The following is a 21293-nucleotide window of genomic DNA, read 5'->3' as shown; positions in this document are numbered from 1 at the left end:
ATCTTAGATAATTACAATTAGTTATATTACGACACATCTAAAATAATTACGACACATCTAAAATATATGACACTAATTATGAAAAACAAATATCAATGTATAAAAATGTAAAAACCAATATCCGCGCGAGTGTGCGGATCAATCTCTAGTTTATGTTAAACATAATCCCTGGATCTGAAGAAACATTTATATCTCAAAACCTAAATGTTGTCTGAATAAACATTTATGTCATTGTGATTACTTGATATTTCCCACTAACAATATTATGCCCTTTAGTCACTACAAATTTCATATGATTAATTGAATTTTTAATGGACTCAAATATTCCCATTACAGACTTCAATTTCTCTCCACTTCTCATGTGTTGAAACCCTTTGCTCTACAGCTAAGCTAACACGCCATGTTCTCCGTTTGCCACATTTTTGCGATGAAAATAAGAAGGTGATTATATTTGAAGTAAGATATCTAAAAGTTACACTTTGTCAAACAAGTAGTTATATCACAACTTCCATTTTTCTCGCTCATTCTCATGTGAACGCCAATTCTTTTCCTTGTAAATGCTCTTGCACAGGTGAATTGAATTTTATTTTATGTCTCACGGTCCCAGGCATAAAGCATGTTGTCATGTCCATTGACCATTTTCTGTTTCTGAGATAAATCTTATCATTGATAGCCAATGATATGGAATTCGACGCAGAGGCAACAACTACATTATGCATTCCGGTTCTACAAAAGCTTCTATATTATTAAAATTGAAGTACATTTTGATATTGTTTGGAAACATGAATAACAATATAAATGAGAATTGTTTGGAAACATGGATAAAAGTATAAGAAAAAGACATATAGTGTTCTTTTAATAATTTCATTAATATAATTACTTTAATTGTCTTTCCATATTTCACTCAGTTTAACAATTTCATTAATTATATTACTTTAACAATACATCACATCACTATTTAATTTATATTACCAAAATAATAATAGTGCAGATTTTTATTTATTAATTAATCAACATTAATTTAATTGTATTTCCATAATACACTCAGTTTAACAATTTCATTAATTATATTACTTTAACACTACATCACATCACTATTTATATTACCAAAATAATAATAGTGCAAATTTTTATTTTTTAGTTAATCAGCATTAATTTTTTGTCAATTATAAAATCAAATAACTGTGTTTTGCATATGGTTAAACGTTTAGTTTATTTTGTTTTACTAAAACTTTTTTATTTTAGTTTCAATCGGTGAAAAATTACGTAGCTAAAAATATAATTCAAAAACATGTTTTTGTTAATTAAATAATAACTTAAATCAAAATAATAAAAATGTATTACATTTTTTGTCACTTAATTTTTCACTCCATAAAATTACTAAATAAAAAACTCTTTCTATTTAACTTAATTTAGCCAAATACATATAAATAGTTCTTTTTATTAGTTTATAAAATCAGTTAGGCATGAACATTGACTATCCATTTAGGTACGAGTTGTTTCTTTCAGGTATCATTTTTTTATTGAAATTAAGCCCCGCTTGAATATTTATAAATTTATGTGTGGGTTTTGAGTTGGTCCTTCTCGATCTGGATGAGTTGGGTTTTGATATATAGGAACCTAAAAAAATATCTAAATAACAAATGTATCTGAAACGAGTTTGGACACATCTAAAATAATTACGACACATCTTAGATAATTACAATTAGTTATATTACGACACATCTAAAATAATTACGACACATCTAAAATATATGACACTAATTATGAAAAACAAATATCAATGTATAAAAATGTAAAAACCAATATCCGCGTGGGTGTGCAAATCAATCTCTAGTTTATGTTAAACATAATCCCTGGATCTGAAGAAACATTTATATCTCAAAACCTAAATGTTGTCTGAATAAACATTTATGTCATTGTGATTACTTGATATTTCCCACTAACAATATTATGCTCTTGAGTCACTACAAATTTCATATGATTAATTGAATTTTTAATGGACTCAAATATTCCCATTACAGACTTCAATTTCTCTCCACTTCTCATGTGTTGAAACCCTTTGCTCTACAGCTAAGCTAACACGCCATGTTCTCCGTTTGCCACATTTTTGCGATGAAAATAAGAAGGTGATTATATTTGAAGTAAGATATCTAAAAGTTACACTTTGTCAAACAAATAGTTATATCACAACTTCCATTGTTCTCACTCATTCTCATGTGAACGCCAGTTCTTTTCCTTGTAAATGCTCTTACACAGGTGAATTGAATCTTATTTTATGTCTCACGGTCCCAGGCATAAAGCATGTTGTCATGTCCATTGACCATTCTCTGTTTCTGAGATAAATCTTATCATTGATAGCCGATGATAGCAACAACTACATTATGCATTCGGGTTCTACAAAAGCTTCACATTTGAAATCTGAATCTCTGCCAAATGTAGTTTGAAGACCATGGAAAGAACAAGTTCTTTATTTAATCGCTCATCTATTAACCTTTTCGTTTACATTGTCCAATAATATTTTAATTATCTATCTTGATTAGAAAGTATACCCACATCGAATTCTTCAATAAATAGCATTTCCTCACTTATAATAAAAGTCCAAATCTTATTATATAAAGGAGTGTTTACCTGGCCCTCCACGTAGAAAAGTGGCTGTGGGCGTGACACTTGTCCAACTAATAAAACGCTCCCTTTCATTTTATTTTTCACGTCAGTCCGTTGGGCCTGTCTTAATAATTTATATGGACGTTTTGCATTGTTGAGCCTATACCGAACCAGACCGTGATATGATGTATTCTAAACGCTGCGTTTTTAATTATGCCTTCTATCGCTCTCCTTCTCCGCCGTAGGTGCATTTAGGGTTTCCATGGAAACTGATTCTTCTTCCTCAGGATCCAGCAATCAATCGGCGCCGTAGTGAATCTAGATTTTCCAACGAGCTATTCATCTTCTTCCTACTGATCAAGTAATCAGTCGATTACGGAATCGTTGCTATTAAATTCTCTCTTTAAATCAATCTACACGATATCTCTTCAAAAGCGGTGGTGGTTCGACTATAATAAGGTTAACATCCCTACAATCTATAGCATCCTATCAATCTATTAGAACAAAGTAATCTCCTTATTTTCTGAAAAATTTGCTAATGCTCGAGTTTTCCTTTCCGATTTGAAATCTGGCAGATGTTCTTCCACAGTGGAGGTTAGGTTATTGCCTTTCTGAGAGGCAAGGAACATCAGGCGAGGTGATGAACTGATGTCCGTAGATACGCTCCTGCTTCCGTTTTAGAATTCCGATTGTATGTATATAAGTTGATTTTCCCCAAATTATAAGAATTTTCACTGAGCGTTTATTAGTTGTGACTTTCTACGATTTACTTTCAAGCAAATCTTATGCCAGCCACCATTGGTCCCTATCTCACGGTGGGGTCGATGTATTCCATAACCGGTTTCGATGTGGCTCGGTGTAACCCAAACTTCAGGCTGTCGGACTCCTCTTCATTTGATTCATTGGCAAACTCCTCTCTCCTTCTTACTGACTTCAAAGCCGGTCGATGTAGCACAACCGTCGAAGTGCGGCGACCTCATCAGTCTCCGCTTGCTTTCTCCATCGACTTTAACCTAACGTTCTTGCTAATACTGCTCACCTAATCATCAGCAGACGCGTCCGGGGATGGGTCCACCAATCGTTGTCTCACTGATATCGGCTTTGGTCCTCTCAGATATTTTTTACAAATTTTCTAAAGCTTTAGAGAGATCTCAAAACGTCGACAGCCATGGCGACCACCAAAGTCCAGAGGATTATGACCCAGCCAATCGTATGTTTCCTTAGATCTTTTCTCATCCATATGTATTGTTATGACTACTTTCTCTGTATTCTTTGACTGAATTTTGCTTTCGTTTTCTATTGGTTTCGTGGCAGCTACGTAACTGAGTTTTAGGGGTTTCAAAGTGTAAGCTCCATAACAATGGATTTCCAGGTTTTCAATGTGTTTTCTTATTTATCTTCTGGTTTTTATTTGTCACGCAGAAAGTTCGAGTCCATATTTGGCTCTTTTGAGCGGAAAGATCTGAAGACTTAAGAAATAATTAATGTAAGTCATCTTTTTTTTTCTTGCACTACACATTGTTTAGCTATGAATCCGTTGCGAACAGAGTACTCTATAATTCCTAGCTTAGTTTTCTTTGTAAATCAAGTTTAAATACAGAAACAGTGTGTATATTGTTGTGTTATTGACGTCTCTTCGTTTTTGCAAGTGTTCAGGAATTCATGGTGTTCTCTTTGTGCTACTGAATTCATGGAGTACAAACACTACTGAGTAATTTCATCAACACACTTCTGAATTTTTCTTAACTTGAATATCTATCATTTTTTTTGATGCATATGTTATAATATAATCCACCACCATTGGATCTAATTTAAGTAGTTTATAAGATGATCACACAGAGGAAACACTGAACTGGAGTTTGAACTATATTTTTCTTTGTGCTTAAAAGTATCCATTGTTCATGTGTATGAATGATTGCAACACCATTGGGTTCACTCTTGGGTTCATACCTTCTGAGATCATTCTTTCAACCCCTTCTATGACCATTTTACCAATCATGTCTTTTAATGTATTTATCTATAATTTTCTTATTGAGTAATAGAGGGTTGCTTCACATTTTATTTTAACTTAAGGTCATGTTCTTGATTCACCTTTCTCCTTCACATTATGTATCTGCGGTTGATCAAAATTACATGCTTATGGTGACAGGGGCTATGTCTTGATGCATGCATAAGCTACATAGATGGTGCTTATGATCTTTTCCAACTTGCCACGCTAAGCTATATGTTAATTTAGCGCAGACATATTAATCTTTATGTTTTTCATTTTCCTCTGCTGTTTGTCGACAGAATTTGAGAGCTAATATGTATTTGACTACATAGAGCTTCAAGCTATATTTTCGAAGTGTGAAGAGAGTTTATTTTTAGCAACTTATTTGCTTCTTTTGAGATATCTATATTGATCATTAGAACATAATAACTTGCAGAAAAGGTAGCAAGATGGAACAAGGTGACCGAGAAGTATAAAAAAGTTGCTTTCGTCCTGGACCTGGATGATAGATTTGGATATGTATCTATGCCCAGCTTAGGCCACAAAAACTTCTCACAGGCCGTAAACATACATGATCGTGACACAATCGCATATACTGGTATCGTTGGTATAATGGATCACTGGAAGTTAGATTGGGATGAGGTAGTGATACCTCTCTCTGAAGGGTTATGAGCCGATTTGAGTCCATAGGTGCAGGATTAGTAATGTCACGAGGTGATACAGATTTGAAGGAGTGGCTAATATATTTCCACCTTTGTATAACGAGTGACAGTTTGTAAAAGGTAAATTCCATGCATGCTTTTTAAATGTCGTAATTAGCAGCTTATGATGAATAGTTATATTTAAATTAACTTCAGATAGTTTTTTTTTTTTGAAAAAAAATTAACTTCAGATAGTTCACACAAAGGATTATATCTTTGTTCATAGGTTTTCTAAGCTTCATTTCAACTTCTCATCAGCCCCTCCATCATTAACCAAACAGATTTATGGGCGTACGAAAGATAAACAAGTATATAATAGGTGTATAGTTAGAGAACAGGTGTGGCATATACAAAAAGAGAAGGAGCCTGAGAGCTTGACTCCATAAAAATCCAGTAAATTTAAAAACGAAAGATAAAAAAAATAAAAAATAAATAAATAAACGAAAGATACGTACATATAATCTAGAAAAATACACTACCATAGCAATAAAAAAAGTTTTGGTCACAAAAATAGACCACAAAGATGAAAATTACCAAAATATTTTATTAAAAAAGGAAATATATATTTATACCCATAGAATTAATTAATCCAAACTTAGGGTTTAGAGTTAAAGGGCGAAGATTTGAGATTGAGGTTTAAAATTTTATAAAATAAAAAATAAATATTAAAAATTTGAAAATAAAAATTTTAAAATTAATTTCAAAAAGTATTTTCGAATTACAAAAATAAAATTTGAAAAATAAAATAAAAAAAAATCGATTTTTTTTTAAAAAAAATCGATTTTTTTTTAAAAAAAATACATTTTTATAAAAAAAAAATTCAAATTTGCAAACATATAATCTAAAACTATATTTTTTTATTTTTTTTATTTTTTATATCTAGAGTATTAGTTTCATTTTACCTATTAAATGAAACATTTTGGTCATTTTCCTCTTTGTGCTCTATTTTTGTGACCAAAACTTGAATTTAGGAGAATTGCGCTATAATCTAAGTGGTGTGTGTGTGTTTTATGTTATTTTACTACTAATAGTGTTTTCTTTCTCTATTTGCTTGACTACTTAATGGCTAAGATTAAGGATTTCCAAAGAGCTTACTTTGTATCTAGAGTAATTTGATGCAATACAAAAAATTTCTTCGTTACTCTTCCAAATTTTCTTTATTTTCGATATCTGAGGATCCATTTCTAACATTTCCATACATTTTTCAATCACTTCTATATAATTGTAACTTAACTTATTAGTAATTTGGATTTGGCTCCAGTTTGTAAATTAAATCTTCGTTTGCAAATTCTGGATTAAAATTACTTAGCTTATACACAAAATTAGCCTTAAACATTTTACCAAATAATATGTCTTTACAGACTCCCAACGGCAACGTTACATAAGCATCTCAAGGGTATATAATAACAAACACGCTATTACATTCCAATCGACATTTCTCATCCACAAACTAACGTTGAAAATGAATACGATTAAGTCACTAAACAAATGGCAAATATTCTAGCACGAACCAGTCTTAAATTATACTATTTATATTTTTAATAGGTTATGCTATTTATATATTAAATAAACATACAAAATATAGAATCAAAATTAAAATTTAAACAAAAAACACAAACTAAACAAAAAATCCGGACCTAGCCCGGGCCGACCCTAGTGGTAAATGAAAATATGATCTTGTCTTGGAGCTGTCCCAATAACAACTCTCTCATTCGAGACAAATGGCAACAACATTAGACTACTAATACTAAATAAAAAAAATTCAACTAACCATTGCAAAATTTCTAGAAATTGTATTATTTATCATAAGTCAAAGTGTTAGCTTAGAATATAAAAAAATAGTTTTCCAAAAAAAAAATATTATCCAACATAATTAAGCTATACTCTGTGCGTAGCACGGCGAAACCATTAGTATAGAAATAGAAAAAACATATCTAATGCAAATCATATGGGAATTATATTAGGTAATTTAAAATTTTAAGATATTGATATTTGGTTATTCAAAAAAATTTGTTCAAATATTTTATAGATCTCGTCAAGATATTTTAAGTAATTTAACGTTTAAAGCTTAATATATTTCAGTGGCACATTTGCAAATACTAAAATAAATCAAGGAGATCTCAAAAGTCTCATATTTTAATAGTATTGATTAATTTAATTGCACAAATTATAATTATTAGGATGAAAGAAGGGGAGTGAAAACTGAATATGAAATAAAGATAAATCAAATGTAAACAGGAATTAAAAATGTAAAAAATAACGTAAATCAAACTTTTTACTTTCTTCGTTTTAACTGGAAGATTTTTTTGTTATGCACGATCAAACGAACAATAATTAAATTCATTAATTTATAAACTTATATCGCCCAATTATTTGTATTTTTATTTTTAACAATTGGATGAAATTCTTTTGATTTTTATCGAAGGGTCCAAAATTAAACTCAATTATCCATAAACCTATTTTCATCAACCAAACAACAATTATTAGTTTCACTATTTCTTTTTTTAACCAGGTGACCGAGTCCATTTACAAAAGGACAATTTTGTCCTAGCAAAAAGTGTTCATCCAGGTCAATGTGTTTGTACATGTAAGAAAACACAAATGTGGTTCCATATGTAACTCACTCATAAGACTTGATAAAACTTGTTTTAGCGGTTGTTTAACTTAGTTAAACTTGTTTGTTTATGTAACTAAGTAACATATAGTAAAATTGATAATGGTATACCAACTTTAGTAAGAGTTCGAGATACTTGGTAAAACTTATTTGTATAAGACTTTTTTTTAACACAACAATTTTTCATTCATAAGCTTAACCTGATACAAAGATAAGAGCAACATCAAGAACTCGATGTGCAGGTCTAATGGAAATTTTATAAACAAGGCCATGAAGATATAGAGACACAAACTTAGACAAGTTTGATAATAAGTTGAAAGAGATTCTAAAGGTACCACACACACGAGCAAACTCACAAAGAGATTACATTGTCCTTCAAAATCTTCAACCGTGGAAATAGTCACCGTCACGATACCCCGATTCTCATTTGGATGAGTCTCGTTGTACCTTTTAGTCCCAAACGAACCATTACACAAGGCAAGAAGCGGTAAGGAAATCGACGAAGTTTCTTGGCTTTGAAGCCAAAAGAAAAGTACCTCACATGAGGAATTTTGATGGAACTTTTCACTCCTACAAAGAGGAGGAAGATGGAAAAGGATCTCTCATGGCTCCAGCATGATGAAGTTTTGCTAGCCATTTTGAAAGAAAAAAAGACTAAGGTACTACAATCTTCAAGCTTTAAGAGACTCCAACCTAATATGAACTTGATTTGATACTAGCACTTGTTGGAGTTGGACGTTGATGATGAACTTTGCTTAGAAATTTGGAGTTAACTCCAAAGATTGCACCAAAGAAAGAGACGCGTACTTCTGAGCTTTTCATATTCACATCGGACAGATAGATGGGCTTAACAATAGATTCCAAGAGAGTAAGCATTGAGTTCAGGCAGAAAACTCCCACTCCAGCGCCAACGCCGAGCCGATGGTCAGTGAAGTCTAGTAAGCTTCGATAGAATGAGCATTCATCGGTATGTGCAGCTGCAAGCGGATTTTCTGGTGAGAGTCCAGAGCCGAAGAGGCTAACAGATCATGTCTACAGAGAAGCAGAATGGTATGGCTGGTGATACAAGTCTGAGAAGGGAACGTGTCTTCACCGGAGCAGAAGAGATGACCGGCAAAGAAAGAGCTGTTGGATTGGAGGTGGAGACAGAGCGTCGTGATTCCATATCTGGTTGCCGAGAAAGAAGTCGTACACATCGGAAGACAGATCTACAGTTGAAATCAGAGCACTTGAACAAGCCAGAGAATGACGAGTGAAGACCATGGACCAAAGGGCTTGGATGCAGTGTTGAAGTTTCAGATCTTGCCACAAGGATAAGTGTGGAGCCCCACACACACGAGTAGCCATACTTAGATCTGAAGCAAGTTTTGCAGATAACGGCGGAAGGGTGTTACAGGTGATGAACAAGAGCCAGAGAGCTTGGGTGTGGTAACGGCGACGAGGACATTATTGAGTTATTCTTGTTTATGAGTTATTCTAGGTTCACCGACCAATAAAAAATTATCTATGAGTTATTGTTGAGTTCACCTTCGGGTTAATTCGTAGGTTCACTAACCAATACGAATTTGTTATTTGATATTTAGTATTTTTTTAAAAAAAATATGTATTATCAAATTATATTATGTTTTTAAAATAAAAACATAAAATAAATAAATAATAGGAATAGTTGCAAAAAAAAAAAGAATTTTAAAAAATATATTTTTAATACTGTCAGCAAAACACTAAACCCTAAATTTTAAACTCTTGGATAAACCCTAAACCTTTGGATAAATCTTAAACCCTAAATCAAAAACACTAAATACTAAATCTTAAAAATCTTAAATCATTAATCCTAATCCCTATATCATTGGATAAAAACAAATAAAAATAGTAATAGTTTTTTTTTTTGAACTGGAAAATAGTAGTAGTTGCTAAAAAAAAAGATTTTTTTTAAATATTTTTAACGTCGTTGGCAAAACACTAAACCCTAAATACTAAACACTAAACTCTTAACCCTTGAATAAACCATAAACCCTAGGGTTTAGGATTTATCCAAGGGTTTAAGGGTTAGGATTAAGGGTTTAGTGTTTTTAAGATTTAGTATTTAGTGTTTTGATTTAGGGTTTAGGAATTATCCAAGGGTCAATGGTTTATTCAAGGGTTTACAGTTTAGGGTTTATGATTTAGCGTTTAGTGTTTTGCTGACGGCATTAAAAATATTTAATTTTTTTTTGCAACTATTACTATTTTTTATTTAGTTTTACTTTTTTATTTTAAAAGTATAATATAATTTGACAACATTTTATTTTTTTTAAGATAATAAATATAAAATAACAAATTTTTATTGATTGGTAAACCTACATGTTTACCCTCGAAGACGAACCCAATAATAGGAGGTGAACCCAATAATACCTCTTTGTTTATTGTTTACCATGCTTTACTTTCTGATTAAAAAATGCTAAGTCCTAAAATTCTGTTTATTGTTTAGGTTTTTAAGCTTGTGATTACTTCATAGTTCACTAACATGTAGACTAGTTCGAACTTCTAATAAGAGGCCTAAAATAATAAAAAGAGTCTCTGAGTAAGAGGGATCAAAGGTTAGAAGACGTGTTTCGAGCTCTGAACGTAAAGTTGCCATATATATATCTATAATATTATTTGAGAAGTCAGCTTCCAATGTGTCGCGTTCACGTTAACTCTCACGATGGTTGATTACACTGATACTTTTAATGAATTTAAAGTATTACATTTAAATACTATTACAGATTTTTTATTTAGTTTCCTTTTTAAAATTTTTCAAATAACATATATAATAAAAAGAAAATATTTATAAAGTTTAAAAAGTAAATTTAAAAACGAAAATATATGTATATATAATATGATTTCATTAAAAAAGAAAGTTCAGAAAATAGTAATATTCCATTTAAAAAAATATTTATAAATAACATAAAATATACTTTTGAAGTAATAAAATAGTTTATTTATACAGTATATATATTTTCTTTATATGAATATATATATATATATATATATGTGTATATAATGTGAATACCAAAGAAAATCAAATACTTACATAATATTTTAAAATAGCATAACACTATATACTTTAACGAGAGAGATATATTATATTTTATCATTATTAAAATTATATGTTTTCTTAATATATAATTTGCTTTCAAATTTTTATGTTTGTAGAACTTAATATATAATCAAGATACCAAAGAAAATCTGAATTCCCATTTTAATATTATTTAAAATAAATTTCAATTTACCATTCAATAAATCTAAGGCATAAAATTATTTAGAATTTAGAAAATATTTTAATTATTGTAAATATTAATATGATGTTCATGAACTTCCAAAAATGTATGAGTTACTTATGTATGTACATATATATATGCATGAAACTTTAGAGTATTATCGTTATATTAATTTATGTAATTTGGAATCAAAGACTTTAGTTTATTTTTTATTTTATTCTAAACACAATATATCTTAAGGTACACTTAATTTTCCTAAAATATATTTACATATTTAAGATAACAACAAGCGTAAATGCATATAAGAAAATTAATGAAAATTTTAATATATTTTGAATAAAACATTTAATAGTTGAATTTAGAAAAATATATGCAATCGAATATACCCAAATGATAACTAAATAGACTATAAAAAAAACTCGACTAGATATAACATATCTAAAATAATATGTCTAACTAAAGTAATATAATATTATTAATATAAATTATAAATTAATTTAAAATTAAAAATAAATAGCAATCAATTATTATAATATATTTACTTTATAAATATTTATATCCGTGCATGAGCACGGAAAAATCAACTAGTAGTTCAATATATATTATTTTATGTTTTTGTCGCAGATATATATATATATATATATATATATATACTTTTTTTTTTTTTTTTTTTGCTAACTGTCTCAGATATATTTGACGATGCGTTTTAATCAACTATCAGTTTATTCAAAGATCACACGATTGCATACATTATCGATACCTGGGCTAGTCTATAGAGAAGCAGAATGGTATGGCTGGTGATACAAGTCTGAGAAGGGAACGTGTCTTCACCGGAGCAGAAGAGATGACCGGCAAAGAAAGAGCTGTTGGAATGGAGGTGGAGACAGAGCGTCGTGATTCCATATCTGGTTGCCGAGAAAGAAGTCGTACACATCGGAAGACAGATCTACAGTTGAAATCAGAGCACTTGAACAAGCCAGAGAATGACGAGTGAAGACCATGGACCAAAGGGCTTGGATGCAGTGTTGAAGTTTCAGATCTTGCCACAAGGATAAGTGTGGAGCCCCACACACACGAGTAGCCATACTTAGATCTGAAGCAAGTTTTGCAGATAACGGCGGAAGGGTGTTAGAGGTGATGAACAAGAGCCAGAGAGCTTGGGTGTGGTACGGCGACGAGGACATTAGAGCATATGCAATGGTCATCCCCCAAGGGGAGTCCTTACCATTTTTTTATTATTAATTTTTTTTTTTAAATAGTTAAGGATTTATATTAAGAAGCTCGGTGCAATGGTGATATCCGATTAGGAGTCGTTAGAGAAAAAAAATTTTGTTTTTTAAAAAAATGAAAAATTATTTTAAATTATTAGAAGTTAAAATATTACAATACATAGAATTTTTTTAAAAAAAGATACAATGATAAAACTTAAAATACCCTAATTATTAATCTTCCTCACCAAATTTGTTCCAAATATTTTCGATTAAATCATTCTTCAATCGTTCATGTATTTGCCTATCACGAAGATCATTCTGATTGGGAAACATATTATTCAGATTTGTAGGCCTCTCGGTTTCAACCTCTGAACTTCTGGTGACGTCTCCTTCTGCAAATTCTGAAATATCAAATGTATCCATCTCGTTCATTTTCGACTATCATATTGTGTAGTATGATACATGCTCTCATAATCTTCCCTATCTTTGCCTTGTTCATTGAAAGAGCCGGGTTTTTCACAATCGCAAACCGGGCTTGTAGAACTCCAAAAGCCCGCTCCACATCTTTACGGGTTGCTTCTTGAACTTTAGCAAATAACTCTTGTTTAGGAGTTTGGGGGGAGTGTGATAGATTGGATAAATGTTGACCATTTTGGATATATCCCGTCTGTGAGGTAGTACGCCAATTTATACGGATGCCCGTTGACCACGTACTTTACCCTGGGGGCACGACCTTCTAAAATGTCATAAAAAACAGGAGACCGATCGAGGACATTGAGATCGTTTAAGGTACCTGGAGGACCAAAAAAGGCGTGCCATATCCAAAGATCTTGTGAAGCTACAGCCTCTAATACAATTGTCGGTTTTCCTTATCCACGTGTGTATTGTCCTTTCCAAGCGGTCGGACAATTTTTCCACTCCCAATGCATACAGTCAATGCTCCCGACCATCCCAGGAAACCCGCGTGTCTCTCCAATATCGAGAAGTCGTCGAAGATCCGTCGGTGTGGGTCTTCGTAGATACTCATCTCCAAACAACCGGATGATTCCATCAGTGAACTTATGTAAACACAAAAGTGCAGTGCTCTCACCAATTCGGAGATACTCGTCAACCGCATCAGCTGCAGAACCATAAGCAAGCTGACGAATTGTTGCCGTACATTTTTGAAGCGGTGTATGACCAAACCTCCCGGTTGCATCTTGTCTATGTTGAAAGAACGGAATGTTCTCTGAGAGTTCATAGACAATACGCATGAATAAATCCTTATTCATGCGAAAACGCCGTCTGAACTGTGCCGAGTATGTCGCGTCTACGCTGAAGTAGTCATTCCATAAACGGTTATGGCCTCCTTCACGATATCGTTCTACATAAGCACGTCTCCGTCGATTATTTGGTTGGGGCTCCACAATATCATTGTATGTATCTTCGACGATTTGGTCGATAATATCATCCAATCTTTCGTCGACATCATCAGATGATGATGATGATGACATTAGTAGATATTCCTACGGTCAAAAAATATTATTATTTTCATTTGATCAAAAAGTATACTAAGAAGTAATTTAATGAATTATTTTGACTTTACATACCATACTACAAGTTTACAATTTTAATGAAATATTTGGCTTTACATACCATAGTATATTTCTGTACATGAAAGTTTCAGTTATTACATACCATACTACAAGTTTTAGTTGTAAAATGGAAACAACAATTAGATAATAACAGAGGTAAGGTATACTGAGAGGAAACATGTAACTTCGTAAATCAATTGCATTGCAAGAAACATGTAACTTCGTAAATCAACTTGATTAAGCAAGAAACAAGTGCATGAAAAATAAATTCAAGCTTAAACAACAAGAACCATAGTTAAAGAGTAAACCTGAGTAGAGAGCTATTACAAGAGTAGAAGGAGATCTTGGTTCACAAATATTACAAAGCTTTCTGATGTTTAGTACAATGAGAAACATAGAGAGCTATTACATGGCCGAGTACTTATAGTACCTAAAAGTGGAAAACAACTACCCCGTCACTTGTGAGCTGGAGCTACAATCCAAAATGCTCTCACTACTCCAAATGTATCCGTGACTACTTCATCTTGCTAAAGACCAAAACACTTAGACGCCTGTGACTACTTCACCTAACCTGCAACAACATATTAAAAACATGTTAGCTTAGCTGTAAAACAACATGAAACAACATAGTACACATGGACTACTAAGCAACCTCAATCAACACAGAGTTCACATCATATCATTTCAGACATTAGCTTCAGTTTAAGTGATGTTTCGATATCAGATAAAGGCTCTTTCTTCGCCAGCAAGCGATTAAGGAGTTTGTTTTTTGAAAGTTTTTCCTTAAGTTCTAACACACTTGGACAACTCTTCTTCTTTACCACTCTTCTTCTTCTTCTTACTGCCACCTTTCGCAGCCCTTACCCCGATTGGTCTCTCCTCTGGATCTCCCACGTCCGCTTCTTCTGTATCAACCTCCAAGACGGACCTCCGCTTTTCCTTTCCACCTTCCTTAGCCACATAAATCGAGGCCCATTTCTGGTCATGCCTCAGCTCCCTCCAGCAGTGATCAAGTGTGAACTTGTAACCATACTTGGTGAAGAATATATCTAATGCAGCTTTCATCAGATCATCATCATCATTTTCCCCACTTTTCTGCGTCCTCAAAGCTGCATCATAGCTTCCAGTAAACTGCATACTTCCCCGTTGATCCTACTCCACCTCTGTTTGCAAGAAGTAATCTCTCGCGCTGTTTGACCAACGAGCAGAGGGCTTGCGTTGTAGTACTCTACAATACGCTTCCAGAAAGCCCCAACTCTCTGCTCGTTGCCAATGATAGGATCCTTACTGGTGTTAAGCCAAGCACCAATAAGGATCTTATCTTCTCTAGGAGAATATTTCCTCCTCTCAGCAGACTGAGCAGGAACTTCAGACCCGAACCAATAAGGTTCGGGTGATTCAAGGTCTATAGGTATTTGACTATGCAGAAGGTTTGTGAAACCATCCATCTCTCTAGTTTTTATTCTGTGTTACTCTAGTAGTTACACAGAGGCTTAAGTAAGCCATGTTTATTTATTATACAATTAAAGTTGAGCAGTTAGGAAGATAGGAAGCAAACTACAAGCATTTAACAACAATGAAATCCTAAGTACTATACTAGCAAACAGAGGTGATGATAGGAAGCATACTAGCCTATTTAAAACCAATCAAATCAAACGGGTTGGAAAGACATAAAGTAATTCAGTAGCATTTATTACTCTTGTCCTAATTTTTATTCTACCACCAAACACCATTCAAACCATTCTAACAATATGAATTTCTTTTGAAGAGAAAATCCAAAGTGAAGTGATTAAAACCATAGTACCTGACTTATTTGGCCACTTGTGCGGTGATAGAATAGTCCCGTTTGAAGCCTTTGAAGGAACTCCTGCAAAAACATAAGATAATGCAGTCAAATGTTGTAAAACCATCGATTAATCTATATATTAATTCCAATGAACTCTAAAACTTACCACGTAGAACGAAGAATAGCAAAGCTATCACCACTAGTACGCACACCATTAGCTTAACTCGTGCTAAATCCTTTCCTAACTCGTGCACACTCTTCTCTAGCAGCAGCAACTTCTGCTCTCTCTCTGTACCTTCTTCATTAAGCCGCCTTAGCTGCGTCTGAAAGTCCCTCATCTCCTCCTGAACCGCTTTCTCTATATCGAAGCTACTCTCTGCCTCATCCGCCGTTGCACGTTCCGCGTACAACCGAGCTTCATCCGCGTACAACTGAGCTTCTTCTTCGAGAAGTGAGGTTACGTCCACCTCCGCGGATGATGAGGACGGCTGGCTGTAGCTATATTGTCCCATTCTCGTTAACCTCGACCATAAGAGAGAAACAAGGAGCACAGATTAGCAACGATCTTCATAAAGAGAAAGACACACAAACATATCGACAAAGACACACAAAATCGAGAAGAAACGAATTGAATTCCAATGAATCCTTTATCTAACCAAAATCGAGAAGAAACAAAATGAACAAAGCGATTGAAACGATTTAAACCAAACCCCCCTTTCGTTTAATACCAAAATCGTATTCAAACCGTAATTTTGAAACGAAAAATCCCAAAATCGAAAAAACCGAACCCTAGGATATATTGAATTATTCTTGTTTATGAGTTTATGAGTTATTCTAGGTTCACCAACCAGTAAAAATTTGTTAGGAGTTATTGTTGAGTTCACCCTGAAGTTAACTTGTAGGTTCACTGACCAATAAGAATTTGTTATTTTATATTTAGTATTTTTTTTAAGAAAAATATTATTAAATTATATTATGTTTTTAAAATAAAAAAATAAAATAAATAAAAAATAGTAATAGTTGTAAAAAAAAAGAATTTAAAAAATATATTTTTAACATTGTCAGCAAAACACTAAATTCTAAATCTTAAACTCTTGGGTAAACCCAAAACCTTTGGATAAATCTTAAACCCTAAATCAAAAACACTAAACACTAAATCTTAAAAATCCTAAACCCTTAATCCTAATCTCTATATCATTGGATAAAAACAAATAAAAAATAGTAGTAGTTTTTTTTTGAACTGGAAAATAGTAGTAGTTGCTAAAAAAAAAGAATTTTTTCAAATATTTTTAATGTCGTTGGCAAAACACTAAACTCTAAATACTAAACACTAAACTCTTAACCCTTGGATAAACCATAAACCTTAGGGTTTAGGATTTATCCAAGGGTTTAGGAGTTAGGATTAAGGGTTTAGTATTGTTAAGATTTAGTATTTAGTGTTTTGATTTAAGGTTTAGGAATTATCCAAGGGTCTATGGTTTATTCAAGGGTTTACAGTTTAGAGTTTAGGATTTAGGGTTTAGTGTTTTGCCGACGGCGTTAAAAATATTTAAATTTTTTTTTTTTGCAACTATTACTATTTTTTATTTATTTTTACTTTTTTATTTTAAAAGCATAATATAATTTGACAATATACTTTTTTTAATAACAAATTTTTATTGATTGGTAAACCTACATGTTTACTCTCGAGGGCGAACCCAATAATAGGGGCTCAACCCAATAATACCTCTTTGTTTATTGTTTAACATGCTTTACTTTCTGATTAAAAAATGCTAAGTCCTTAAATTCTGTTTATTGTTTAGGTTTTTAAGCTTGTGATTACTTCATAGTTCACTAACATGTAGACTAGTTCGAACTTCTAATAAGAGGCCTAAAATACTAAAAAGAGTCTCTGAGTAAGAGGGATCAAAGGTCAGAAGACGTGTTTTGAGCTCTGAACGTAAAAACTAAGAACATGATTAACCCGGAGTTCTTAGAGTGAAGTTTTTAGCGCAAGTTAAAAAACTGTTTCTTAACTTTTAACTAAAAAAGCTAATAACCGGTTTTTAAAGTCCTTATTTAAAAACCGGTTCTTAGCTTTTTTAGTTAAAACTTAAGAAACAGTTTTTTAACTTCCGCTAAAAACTCCACTCTAAGAACTCCGGGTTAATGATGGTTTAAAGTTACCATATATATATATCGTTCAATATATATTATTTTATGTTTTTGTCGCAGATATATATATATATATATATTATTTTTTTTGCTAACAGTCGCAGATATATTTGACGATGCGTTTTAATCAACTATCAGTTTATTCAAAGATCACACGACTACATACATTATCGATAATTGGGCTAGTCTATAGTAAAGGAGCTTGGGATCCATTGCATGTCTAAAGGACTACAATCGATTTCCTTTACAGACTTGTTTTATTACTATTATATATTTTTTTGCAACTACTTGTATTATAAAAAGTTTAGTGAACATCAAAGTTTACAACGAAACAGAAGATTCCAGAGACATAATCAACGGTATAACAAAAACAGAAAGCATTACAACATACGAAAGATATAGCCATTAAAAGACGAGTCATGCTCAGCAACACAACGAAAGACTTGTTTTATTCATTACTAATATTAAGCATGCATGGAAGTAACGTGCATGGAGTACCAAATTGTTAAGTCACTGCCCTTTCCGATTTAATGTCTTCGGTTACCAATGCCACCACCACCACCACCACCAGCTCCTCCTCCTGCACCACCTCCAGCTCCAACTCCTACACCAACATTTGCTCCGCCTCCTACACCACCGCCGACTCCTCCTCCACCCGCTAGACCACCACCAGCTCCTCCTCCTGCACCGCCTCCTGCTCCAACTCCTACACCAACATTTGCTCCACCTCCTACACCACCTCCCACTCCTCCACCACCACCGCCAAGTCCTCCACCTCCACCCCCTCCAACACCACTGCCAAAACCGCCTCCACCGCCTCCACCACCTGCACCACCACCAGCGCCTACTCCTCCTCCAGCATTTCCTCCGGCACCACCTCCCACTGCACCACCACCTCCACCGCCTGCACCTGCACCACCGCCAACTCCACCTCCTGCCCCTACACCACCGCCAACTCCACCTCCTACACCACCGCCTACTCCTCCTACTCCTCCTCCAGCATTTCCTCCGGCACCACCTCCCACTGCACCACCACCTCCACCGCCTGCACCTGCACCACCGCCAACTCCACCTCCTGCCCCTACACCACCGCCAACTCCACCTCCTACACCACCGCCAGCACCTCCACCACCAACACCACGGCCTCCTCCACCAACTCCACCACCGACTCCTCCTCCACCTACTACTCCACCGCCAGCTCCACCGCTACCACGTCCACCACCACGGCCTCCTCCACCAACTCCACCACCAATTCCTCCTCCGGCTCCTACACCACCGCCAGCTCCACCGCTACCACGTCCACCACCACCACCTCCTCCACCAATACCACCACCTGCACCACCACCTACTCCACCTCCGATAGCACCACCTCCACCATCTCCGACACCACCACCTGTACCACCACCTACTCCGCCTCCTCCACCAACTCCACCACCAATTCCTCCTCCGGCTCCTACACCACCGCCAGCTCCACCGCTACCACGTCCACCACCACCACCTCCTCCACCAATACCACCACCTGCACCACCACCTACTCCACCTCCGATAGCACCACCTCCGACACCACCACCTGTACCACCACCTACTCCACCTCCGATAGCACCACCTCCACCACCTCCGACACCACCACCTGCACCACCACCTACTCCACCTCCAACACCACCACCTACTGCACCTCCAGCACCACCACCTACTGCACCTCCAGCACCACCTCCAACACCACCTCCACCAAAGCCACCAGCACCACCACCTACTCCACCTCCGGAACCACCACCACCTCCAATCGAACCACCAACACCTCCTCCAGCACCACCACCTACTCCACCTCCGGCACCACCACCACCTCCAATCGAACCACCAACACCTCCTCCACCGCCAATACTTCCACCACCTCCACCGCCAATTCCACCAGCACCAGATCCCCCACTACCCCGTCCACCACCACGTCCTCCTCCACCAACACTGCCGCCTCCACCTCCACCTGCGCTTCCACCTGCGCTTCCACCTACACCACCACCAAATCCCCCTCCAACTCCAACGCCACCACCTCCACCTACACCTCCCCCAGTACCACCACTACCACGTCCACCACCACCACCACTACCACGTCCACCACCACCATGACCACCAGCACAGCTTCCTCCATTACCACCAGTACCACTTCCACCCCCTCCACCACCAACTCCTCCTCCGGATCCAATACCACCACCTCCACCAGCACCACCACCACCGCCTATGCCTCCTCCGACTCCAATGCCACCGCCAGCACCACCTCCTGCTCCGATACTACCTCCAGCACCTCCACCTCCACTAGCACCGTCTCTTTTGTTATTGTGATGTCGGTGTTTGCTCTTGGCATGATCATCTTTGCTAGATAATTTTCCCAACACTTGAGTCGACATCAGTAACATAAACACAGACGCCACTATCCAGCCCCTTCTTAAAAACATCCCCATAGTCTCTCTTTTCTCTCTCTCTCTCTCTCTCTCTCTTAATAAAGTTAATATACACACACACACGAAACTCACTCAATTGAGACAGATTCCCAAACAATATAAGCTCGATCAGAAATACTTATTTGATTATACCATGGCGACAAGCCCTATTTATAGCAAAACCTCCATCAACAGACGCAAACACGCGTCCTTTAATCCGATGTTCATGATAAAGATGAAAACCCCACTCAAGACTCGTAAAGGCGTCTAGAGACTCCTTTGGTCGACGTGAATACGCAATATAGTCCTCTACAAGCACTAACATATACGTTAAAGCAGATAATGATGATCACTTATAGAAATATCATACACTATTTTGCTCTGGAGGCTCCTTGGTCGACATGAATACGCAATATAGTCCTCTACAAGCACTTACATCTATCTTATTAGAATATAATGCTGTTCGAAAACATAGATACCATTAAGTTAGGAAAAAAAAGGTGATAGACTTATGCTATTAAAAAAATTGTAAGTCCATTACAATATATTAAAAAGTAATGACCTTACGTTACTTGATAAACATATTCAAATCAAAATAATAATTTAAAATTAATTTATATCAAAAATTTATTCAAAAATATACATATATTCAAAAATTGATTTTTACTAACATATTTTCCAATAACCATTCTAAAAATGTTTTAAATATATATAAGAAAAATACAGTACAAAGCCCAATCTTAAAAACCAACTTAAATTATGGTTTTTATATTTCACATTAGAATTTAAAAATATAATATATATGATTATTGATATGATTGTACGTATAAAATATTATTAATTATAAGATTACTTATTTGATGACACATATAAAATATGATTAATTATATATAAAATACGATTAATTATATGAATACAAAATCTAGTATTCATTAAAGCTGATAATTAGGGGTGGGCGTACGGGTTCATTTTCGGGTCTGTT

The 21293-nt window shown here is 34.8% G+C and overlaps 2 protein-coding genes, 1 long non-coding RNA gene and 1 pseudogene across 6 annotated transcripts; 1 reads left to right on the top strand and 3 right to left on the bottom strand.

The window, feature by feature from the left end:
* The first annotated feature begins 2763 nt into the window (after positions 1–2763).
* LOC106422575 lies at positions 2764–5453 on the top strand. Of its 4 annotated transcripts, none has more exons than XR_001284493.3 (6): positions 2764–3066; positions 3183–3817; positions 3922–3952; positions 4030–4093; positions 4264–4318; positions 5034–5453. It is a non-coding gene; the product is annotated as an uncharacterized LOC106422575 (long non-coding RNA). The 4 variants fall into 4 exon arrangements; XR_001284496.3 differs by having other exon boundaries at positions 4757–5453; XR_001284494.3 differs by having other exon boundaries at positions 4257–4318.
* A 6373-nt stretch (positions 5454–11826) lies between these two features.
* LOC111207214 lies at positions 11827–16762 on the bottom strand (annotated as a pseudogene).
* Positions 14480–15384, bottom strand: LOC106422531 (glutathione S-transferase T3-like). Its single transcript, XM_022715672.1, has 3 exons — positions 15076–15384; positions 14736–15031; positions 14480–14507 (listed from the first exon to the last, which is right to left on the bottom strand). Exons 1-3 carry the CDS (start codon positions 15382–15384, stop codon positions 14480–14482), a joined length of 633 nt encoding a protein of 210 aa, XP_022571393.1.
* Positions 16763–18147: 1385 nt separating the features above from the next.
* LOC106422530 (glycine-rich cell wall structural protein 1-like) lies at positions 18148–20599 on the bottom strand. Its single transcript, XM_013863321.3, has one exon. The coding sequence runs from the start codon at positions 20330–20332 to the stop codon at positions 18404–18406; it is 1929 nt and encodes a 642-aa protein (XP_013718775.2). The 5' UTR covers positions 20333–20599; the 3' UTR covers positions 18148–18403.
* Between the last annotated feature and the right edge of the window lie 694 nt (positions 20600–21293).

Source organism: Brassica napus, chromosome C6 (assembly GCF_020379485.1).
Source record: "Brassica napus cultivar Da-Ae chromosome C6, Da-Ae, whole genome shotgun sequence".
In the NCBI taxonomy this organism is placed as follows: Eukaryota; Viridiplantae; Streptophyta; class Magnoliopsida; order Brassicales; family Brassicaceae; genus Brassica; species Brassica napus.
This window is presented reverse-complemented; position numbering and strand designations above follow the sequence as displayed.

Coding starts and splice junctions, on each gene's coding strand:
- LOC106422531 (XM_022715672.1), bottom strand. CDS start 15,384: ATGGATGGTTTCACAAACCTTCTGCATAGTCAAATACCTATAGACCTT. Junction 15,032..15,075: donor GGAGTAGGATCAACGGGGAA/GTATGCAGTTTA, acceptor TTGAGGACGCAG/AAAAGTGGGGAAAATGATGA. Junction 14,508..14,735: donor AAAGAAGAAGAGTTGTCCAA/GTGTGTTAGAAC, acceptor ATGTTGTTGCAG/GTTAGGTGAAGTAGTCACAG.
- LOC106422530 (XM_013863321.3), bottom strand. CDS start 20,332: ATGGGGATGTTTTTAAGAAGGGGCTGGATAGTGGCGTCTGTGTTTATG.